The sequence below is a fragment of the Oncorhynchus clarkii genome, chromosome 6, assembly GCF_045791955.1.
Source record: "Oncorhynchus clarkii lewisi isolate Uvic-CL-2024 chromosome 6, UVic_Ocla_1.0, whole genome shotgun sequence".
Classification (NCBI taxonomy): domain Eukaryota; kingdom Metazoa; phylum Chordata; class Actinopteri; order Salmoniformes; family Salmonidae; genus Oncorhynchus; species Oncorhynchus clarkii.
In genome coordinates, this window is record NC_092152.1 from 7213664 (window position 1) to 7223313 (window position 9650).

Below are 9650 nucleotides of genomic sequence, written 5' to 3' on the forward strand. Positions count from 1 at the left end.
CTAGAAGCCTGTGTTTCAGACATAAGGAAGTGGATGGCTGCAAACGTTCTACTTTCAAACTCGGACAAAACAGAGATGCTTGTTCTAGGTCCCAAGAAACAAAGAGATCTTCTGTTGAATCTGACAATTAATCTTGATGGTTGTACAGTCGTCTCAAATAAAACTTTGAAGGACCTCAGCGTTACTCTTGACCCTGATCTCTCTTTTGACGATCATATCAAGACTGTTTCAAGGACAGCTTTTTTCCGCCTACATAACATTGCAAAAATCAGAAACTCTCTGTCCAAAAATGATGCAGAAAAATGTATCCATGCTTTTGTTACTTCTAGGTTAGACTACTGCAATGCTCTACTTTCCGGCTACCCGGATAAAGCACTAAATAAACTTCAGTTAGTGCTAAATACGGCTGCTAGAATCCTAACTAGAACCAAAAAATGTGATCATATTACTCCAGTGCCAGCCTCCCTACACTGGCTTCCTGTTAAGGCAAGGGCTGATTTCAGAGTTTAACTGCTAACCTACAAAGCATTACATGGGCTTGCTCCTACCTATCTTTCTGATTTGGTCCTGCCGTACATAACTACACGTACGCCACGGTCACAAGACGCAGGCCTCCTAATTGTCCCTAGAATTTCTAAGCAAACGGCTGGAGGCAGGGCTTTCTCCTATCGAGCTCCATTTTATGGAATGGTCTGCCTACCCATGTGAGAGACGCAGACTCGGTCTCAACCTTTAAGTCTTTACTGAAGACTCATCTCTTCAGTGGGTCATATGATTGAGTGTAGTCTGGCCCAGGAGTGTGAAGGGGAACGGAAAGGCTCTGGAGCAACGAACCGCCCTTGCTGTCTCTGCCTGACCGGTTCCCCTCTCTCCACTGGGATTCTCTGCCTCTAACCCTATTACAGGGGCTGAGTCACTGGCTTACTGGTGCTCTTTCATGCCGTCCCTAGGAAGGGTGCGTCACTTGAGAGGGTTGAGTTACTGACGTGATCTTCCTGTCTGGGTTGGAGCCCCCCCTTGGGTTGTGCCGTGGCGGAGATCTTTGTGGGCTATACTCAGCCTTGTCTCAGGATGGTAAGTTGGTGGTTGAAGAAATCCCTCTAGTGGTGTGGGGGCTGTGCTTTGGCAAAGTGGATGGGGTTATATCCTTCCTGTTTGGCCCTGTCCGGGGGTATCATCAGATGGGGCCACAGTGTCTCCTGACCCCTCTTGTCTCAGCCTCCAGTATTTATGCTGCAGTAGTTTGTGTCGGGGGACTAGGGTCAGTTTGTTATATCTGGGGTACTTCTCCTGTCTTATCCGGTGTCCTGTGTGAATTTAAGTATGCTCTCTCTAATTCTCTCTTTCTCTCTTTCTTTCTCGCTCTCGGAGTACCTGAGCCCTAGGACCATGCCTCAGGACTACCTGGCATGATGACTCCTTGCTGTCCCCAGGCAACCTGGCCGTGCTGCTGCTCCAGTTTCAACTGTTTCGCCTGCGGCTATGGAATCTTGACCTGTTCACCGGACTTGCTACCTGTCCCAGACCTGCTGTTTTCAACTCTCTAGAGACAGCAGGAGAGGTAGAGATACTCTTAATGATCGGCTATGAAAAGCCAACTGACATTTACTCCTGAGGTGCTGACTTGCTGCACCCTCGAAAACTACTGTGATTATTATGATTTGACCATGCTGGTCATTTATGAACATTTGAACATCTTGGCTATGTTCTCTAATAATCTCCACCCGGCACAGCCAGAAGAGGACTGGCCACCCCACATAGCCTGGTTCCTCTCTAGGTTTCTTCCTAGGTTTTGGCCTTTCTAGGGAGTTCTTCCTAGCCACCGTGCATCTACACCTGCATTGCTTGCTGTTTGGGGTTTTAGGCTGGGTTTCTGTACAGCACTTTGAGATATCAGCTGATGTACGAAGGGCTATATAAATACATTTGATTTGATTTGAAAAAGGTTAAAGACCTGGAGAATAAACCCTCTTCCTCACAGCTGCCCATGTCCCTTAATGTTGATGATGCGGTTGTTATTGACAATAAGCACATGGCTGAGCTCTTTAATAAGTCACGATTCCTATTTGACTCAGCCATGCCTCCTTGCCCGTCCAACATTTCCTCATCTCCCACCCCTTGTAATGGGACTATCCCTGATGCTCCTCCCACTTTTTAGCCTTGCCCCGCTACAAAGTTTCTCCCTGCAGGCGGTCACTGAGTCTGAGGTGCAAAAAGAGCTCCTGAAACTTGGCCCCCCAAAAAAACATCTGGGTCAGATGGTTTAGACCCTTTCTTCTTTAAGGTTGCTGCACCTATCATCGCCAAGCCTTTCTCTAACCTTTAACCCTCTCAGGGGAGGTGCCCATTGCTTGGAAGGCAGCCACGGTTCGTCCTTTATTTAAAAGGGGTAGATCTACCTGATCCAAACTGTTTTAGGCTATTTCTACTTTGCCCTGGTTTATCAAAAGTGTTTGAAAAACCTGTCAATAATCAACTGACTGGCTTTCTTGATGTCTATAGTATTCACTCTGGTATGCAATCTGGTTTCCGCTCAGGTTATGGATGTGTCACTGCAACCTTAAAGGTTCTCAATTATGTAATCATTGCCCTTGATTCTAAGCAATGTTGTGCTGCTATTTTTATTGACTTGACTAAAGCTTTTGATATGGTAGACCATTCCATTATTGTGGGCCAGCTAATCAGTATTGGTGTCTCTGAGGGGTCTTTGGCCTGGTTTGCTAACTACCTCTCTCAAAGAGTGCAGTGTATAAAGTCAGACAATCTGCTGTCTCAGTCACTGCCTGTCACCAAGGGAGTACCCCAAGGCTTGATCCTAGGCCCATGCTGTTCTCAATTTACATCAACAACATAGCTCAGGCAGTAGGGAGCTCTCGCATGCATTTATATGCATATGATACAGTCTTATACTCAGCTGGCCGCTCCCCAGAATTTGTGTTAAATGCTCTACAACAAAGCTTTCTTAGTGTCCAACAAGCTTTCTCTGCCCTAAACCTTCTTCTGAACACCTCCAAAACAAAGGTAATGTGGTTTGGTAAGAAGAATGCCCCTCCTCCCACAGATGTTATTACTACCTCTGAGGGTTTAGAGCTTGAGGTAGTCACCTCATACAAGTACTTGGGAGTATGGCTAGACGGTACACTGTCCTTCTCTCAGCACATATCAAAGCTGCAGGCTAAAGTTAAATCTAGATGTGGATTCCTCTATCATAATCGCTCCTCTTTCACCCCAGCTGCCAAACTAACCCTGATTCAGATGACCATCCTACGCATGCTAGATTATGGCGACATAATTTATAGATCAGCAGGTAAGGATGCTCTCGAGCGGCGAGATGTTCTTTACCATTCGGCCTTCAGATTTGCCTCCAATGCTCCTTATAGGACACATCACTGTACTCTATACTCCTCTGTAAACTGGTCATCTCTGTATGCCTGTCGCAAGACCCACTGGTTGATGTTTATTTATAAAATCCTCTTAGGCCTCACGAGCTGCACCAAACACTCAAACTGGACAGTTTTATCACAATCTCTTCATTCAGAGACTAAATCATGGACACTCTTACCGGCAGTTGTGGCTGCTTTGTGAGATGTATTGTTGTCTACCTTCGTGCCCTTTGTGCTGTTGTCTGTGCCCAATAATGTTTGTACCATGTTTTGTGCTGCTACCATGTTGTGTTGCTATCATGCTGTGTTGTCATGTTGTTTTGCTACCATGCTGTGTTGTAATTTTGTGTTGCTACCATGCTGTGTTGTTGTCTTAATTCTCTCTTTATGTGTTGTTGTCTCTCTTGGGTATGTGCTTATCAGCTTTGATTAGTCTTGGGTATGAGCTTATCAGCTTTGATTAGTCTTGGGTATGTGCTTATCAGCTTTGATTAGTCTTAGGTATGTGCTTATCAGCTTTGATTAGTCTTGGGTATGAGCTTATCAGCTTTGATTAGTCTTGGGTATGTGCTTATCAGCTTTGATTAGTCTTAGGTATGTGCTTATCAGCTTTGATTAGTCTTGGGTATGTGCTTATCAGCTTTGATTAGTCTTGGGTATGTGCTTATCAGCTTTGATTAGTCTTGGGTATGTGCTTATCAGCTTTGATTAGTCTTGGGTATGTGCTTATCAGCTTTGATTAGTCTTGGGTATGTGCTTATCAGCTTTCATTAGTCTTGGGTATGTGCTAATCAGCTTTGATTAGTCTTGGGTATGTGCTTATCAGCTTTCATTAGTCTTGGGGATGAGCTTATCAGCTTTGATTAGTCTTGGGTATGTGCTTATCAGCTTTGCACATCTGGATTTGGGGATTTTCTCCCATTCTTCCTTGCAGATGTTTAGTTAGATGGGGAGTAGTGGTGAACAGCAATCTTCAAGTCTTTCCACATATTTTCAAATGATTAGTCTTGGGTATGTGCTTATCAGCTTTCATTAGTCTTGGGTATGTGCTAATCACCTTTGATTAGTCTTGGGTATGTGCTTATCAGCTTTACACATCTGGATTTGCGGATTTTATCCCATTCTTCCTTGCAGATGTTTTGTTAGATGGGGAGTAGTGGTGAACAGCAATCTTCAAGTCTTTCCACATATTTTCAAATGGGATTCAACTATTGGTTTTGGCTGGGCCACTCAATGACATTCACATTCCTGTTATTTTTATTTTACCTTTATTAAACCAGGCAAGTCAGTTAAGAACAAATTCTTATTTTCAATGACGGCCTAGGATCAGTTCTGAAGCCATTCCAGCATTGTTTGGCTGTATGCTTGGGGTCATTGTCCTGTTGGAACTTAGATATTCTCTCCCAGCATTGTTTGCCTGTATGCTTGGGGTCATTGTCCTGTTGGAACTTAGATATTCTCTCCCAGTCTAAGCTCGTTTGCACTTTGAAGCAGGTTCTCATCAAGGATTTGCCTGTCTTTGGCTCCTTTCATTGTTCCCTCTATCCTAACCAGTCTCCTAGTCCCTGCCACTGAAATTCATCCCCATAGCATGATGATAACACCACCATGCTTCATGGTTTTATTTTATTTTATTTATTTTACCTTTATTTAACCAGGTAAGTCGGTTAAGAACAATTTTTTTATACTCTTCTCCAGATATATATCTCAGAGATCAACAGACAGTTCCTTGGACGTTTGTCTTTCTAAATCATGTCCAAACAATTGAATTGGACACAGGTGGACTCCAGTCATGTTGTAGTGACATCTAAAGGAAGGTAAAAGGAAATTCAATGCACCTGAGCTCAATTTGGAGAGTCGTGGTAAAGGGGTGTGAGATATTTCTGTATTTCATTATTTTCATAGATTTCTACAAATATGTTTTTCACTTTGTCATTATGGGGTATTGTGATGTCATTATGGGTTATTGTGATGTCATTATGGGGTATTGAGTGTGAGAAAAAAATATATTTAATCCATTTTGAATTCAGGCTGTAACACAACAAAATGTGGAATAAGTCAAGGGGTATGAATACTTTTTGAAGGCACTGTATGTGCCAAAAACACAATAACAAATACATTGTTATAATCACAATACTCTTGGCAGGCATTTATCCCCATAGCTGTCCATTCACCATGCCCATAACATGATACTAACTCACATTTACAAATGTTTGTTATTAATGCAATAATGTATTAATATACACTGACTGTACAAAACATTAGGAACACCTGCTCTTTCCATGACATAGACTTGACCAGGTGAAAGCTATGATCCCTTATTGATGTCACCTGTTAAATCCACTTCAAATCAGTGTAAATGAAGGGTAGGAAACAGGTTTAAGAATGCTTTTTAAGCCTTGAGACCATTCAAACATTGATAGTGTATGTGTGCCATTCAGAGGGTGAATGGGCAAGACAAAAGATTTAAGTGCCTTTAAACAGAGTATGGTAGTAGGTGCCAGGCCGCATCGATTTGAGTGTGTCAAGAACTGTAACGCTGCTGGATTTTTCACGCTCAACAGTTTCCCGTGTGTATCAAGAATGATCCACCATCCAAAGGACATCCAGACAACCTGACACAACTGTAGGAATCATTGGAGTCAACATGGGCCAGCATCACTGTGGAACACTTTCAGCTCCTTGTCGAGTCCATGCCCCGACAAATGGAGGCTATCCTGAGGTCAAAAGGGGGTGCAACTCAATACTAGGAATGTGTTCCAAATGTTTTGTACATAACCATACCTCATATCTATTTCTATCTTTAAAAAAAAATCATTATTGAAGAAATTAAATATATTTACAATTCAGAGCTAACAAAATATTTAAATTATTTATGCAGAATCCAAAGGAATTGACAAAAATGTAAAATAAAACAAAATTAAACTGTACAACAAAAGAGAACAACAGAAGAACTAAATACATTTTAACAAATAATTTTGAAGAATAATAATACAGTTTCATTTACAAGCTAAATTAACTATTGGTCTGATTGAATCTAGGCCTAACTCTTGTCCAGTGTGAATTCGTCCTTGCCTTAAAAGTTACATTACATAATTTCATTGTTGATAATTTTGGCTCTAACAAACCCTAATCTAGGGCCTAATCCACAAGGTTTTGGCATATAGGGTTTAAACCTAATCCCAAACTTTTTTGCCAGCTCAATCTGAACCTAAGGCCACTCCTGACACCAACAAATGCCTACAAAGCCACCAAGAAATGTGTTGGGGTTCATTTTAAGAGTCCCACCCTAAAAAATAGCCATATACTTTTTTTCTATTACCAGATAAAATATATACTCTTTTTCCGACTGAAACCCGGGGAAAGTGGCTGGTTGGACGCACCGTCACATATATAAGAATCATGTAGGGACCACAGGCATGGTCAGACGCTAGATACCGCCAACACAGCAGCTCTCTCTGTGGTTCTTTCTCAAGGACTTTAAGGCATACACAAGAAAAAGGACTCTCTTTCTCTTCACATACTACCAATCAGAATAATTTGAAGCATTTAAAAAAAAAAACGTTTAAACATACTTTTTCTCTTTAGTAGACCCATTTTTACAATAGGGAGGTTCGTTCGGGTGGGGTTGGGGTTGCCATGGTGATTATACAGCCTTTCCAAACAACACATTCCGTTAGGAACACCTAAACACCTAAACACACCTCCAAAAGTCATACGTTGTTTTCATTGGACATCCCTTCCTTCTTTATCCACCTCTACTGCCTTTCCATTCACAACGTTTTTTTCCCCTCAACAATGACACATGACATCATCATTAGTCAATACATAAACGTGTGTAAGTATATGCATTTACAGTGCGTATGGATAGATATATAGACAAGAGTTCAAAGCTTATTGAATCACTTGGTTTTGTCTGTAATCGTGGTACTGCATCTCCTCCTAAAGCTGTGCAGTTGTATTAGTTAAGGGGTAGAGAGGCGGGGTAGGTGGGAGGAGCTAGGGTTTCGGGGTCAGAACAGGGGTGAAGACACTGTAAAAAGACACAAAACGTTGTCCGTCTGTTGCTAGGTTACATGCACTTGGCCCGGCTCTGAACCTTTTCTTTCCTGACAATTGCAGTGATAGGTCAGTTCGTCCCATCCATCAAAACAACAGGATGTGAAGGGAGGAGCCAGAGGATGTTATTGGGCTTGTCCAATCAGAGTCAGGTTTGACAGTCCATCGTTGGTAATCATTGGTGGTGCCACGTCCTGACAGATTGCTATAACATACAGATGATGTGGTTAGCCGATACGTAAAATATGTATCCAAGCTTTGTAAGATCTGGCATGCGTCAGCAACGCCTGGGCAGAGGAACGCACCCATAGCGTTAACAAGATGATGAAAATCAGGAATCTGGAGATTGAAGTAGCGAGTTTAAACCGGTTGTCCATTTGTAATGAAGAAGCAAGTTTAAACGTTTTGTCCATTTGTAATGAAGAAGCGAGTTTAAACCGGTTGTCCATTTGTGTTTACTCCACACAGAGATGTGGAGATTGTCGACAGCTGTATCACACACACTAAGAAAGCTTTTATTTTCTGTTTTATAACAAAACTACTTTTCCTACTTACGTCCTACTACAAAGCAGGGTATCTCAAGGGTGAATGAACCTCAGAGAAAAGCATGTCGGCGTGGATCCATTGGATGACAAGTCCTTTAACCAGTCTCTGAAATGTTCCATTAACAATTAGCACTGGCATTAGCACTAGCATTAGAACTAGCATTAGAACTAGCATTAGCACTAGCATTAGCACTAGCATTAGAACTAGCATTAGCACTAGCATTAGCACTAGCATTAGAACTAGCATTAGCGCGTTACCATAGCATTGGCATTCAAAGAGTGGCACAGCTAGATGAATGATAGATAAGAGTATGCTCTGTAGCATGGTAAAGTGAAACACACCTAGGGATAGTATACAGTATGTGATGCGGCCAAGGCAGTCAGTAGCTAGCCTTGTCTCCTTTCTGTAAAATATCCCCAGGCAGTTTGGTGTGTGTGTGAGTTTAGTGGACATGCATACATAGGGAAGTATAGCGTATTTGTGCCTGCATGCTTGCATGTGCATATATGTACATTAATGCATGTTTACGTCTGTGTCTGTGTCTGTGTCTGTGTGTGTGTGTGTGTGTGTGTGTGTTTCATACGCCTCTCCATAGTACAATAATTACACTTTAAACCAGTCATATCAAGGTCTCTTCTCCATGAGTATCCATCCCATCGTCTTGTGCTGTAGTATGCTGTATATCCATCTTTGGCCCTCTGAATCCTTTCCCCCTATCCACCTTCCACCCTCATCCTCTACTGTGGCCTCTGGGCCCTGGGTTCAGTCTAGGGTTACAAGTCTAGGGTTCCGGCAACTGTCCCGAAATCCCTAGGTTGGAGGATTTACAGATGTCCTACTTATTCCCTCCTGATTCCAGGAATCTCCCAACCAGGATTTCTGGAAAACCTGAATTTTGGAACCCTAGTTGAGTCGGTCAGGTCAGAGTGGCCCCTGAGGCTCATGGGGCGCCTGGCTGTCCTCCAGACCCCTCAGGGTAACGTAGATGAAAGGCACCAGGCCCCGCTGGGCCCCCAGGGAGCAGAGGAGCCAGTCGGAGTCAGCCCGGCTCAGGACACTCAGTATGTCTCCTTTATGGAAACTCAGCTGGTCAGGCTCTGTGGCTATGTGGTGGCACAGGGCACGCACCTCACTGTGGGGGGGGGGGGGGGTAAGAGAGAGAGCAAGAGAGAGAAAGAGAGAAAAAGAGAGAGAGTGAGAGAAAGAGGGACAAAAACATATTATTGCTGGTATCCTGTATTTTTTAATTGTCCATGTTGTATTGCTGTGTTTTTAGTGTAATTTCATGATGTTGCTGTGTTTTTAGTCTATTGTATTGCTGTGTTTTTATCCTTTAAGTCTGATAGAAAATCAAGAAGATAATCGGATATGTTGTATTTCGTACAGCTTTGGTTTATCTTACCACAGCTGTTTGGTTTGTGTCTCCTGTGGCGGCTGAGGAGGTGGAGAGGGTTGGTTCAGAGTGGGAGGGGCCGGAGGAGCTGAAGGCTCCACCCTCTTCACTGTCCCCACCCCCACCGACTGGGCTAAGAGATCCAGCACGGACATGTCCAGACCTGTCAGCCATCCAGACGGCAGCCTGCGAGGGACAAACAGAACAAAGAGAAATGTATTACAAAGTGTTAATTCATTTATTACCGTAGCACCTGTACATCACTTCAC

The 9650-nt window shown here is 43.0% G+C and overlaps 1 protein-coding gene across 3 annotated transcripts in view; it reads right to left on the reverse strand.

Annotated features, from left to right (window-relative positions):
• Positions 1-5441: 5441 nt before the first annotated feature.
• The window catches only part of LOC139410571 (AP-4 complex accessory subunit RUSC2-like), a 55304-nt gene continuing 51095 nt past the window's right edge, over positions 5442-9650 (reverse strand). For all 3 annotated transcript variants that reach the window (XM_071155863.1, XM_071155864.1, XM_071155865.1), the window contains 2 exons: positions 9391-9567; positions 5442-9120 (listed from right to left, as the gene is read on the reverse strand). In XM_071155863.1, coding sequence (XP_071011964.1) covers positions 8910-9120; positions 9391-9567 — 388 coding nt within the window. In that variant the 3' untranslated portion in view covers positions 5442-8909. The remainder of the gene's footprint in view (positions 9121-9390; positions 9568-9650) is intronic.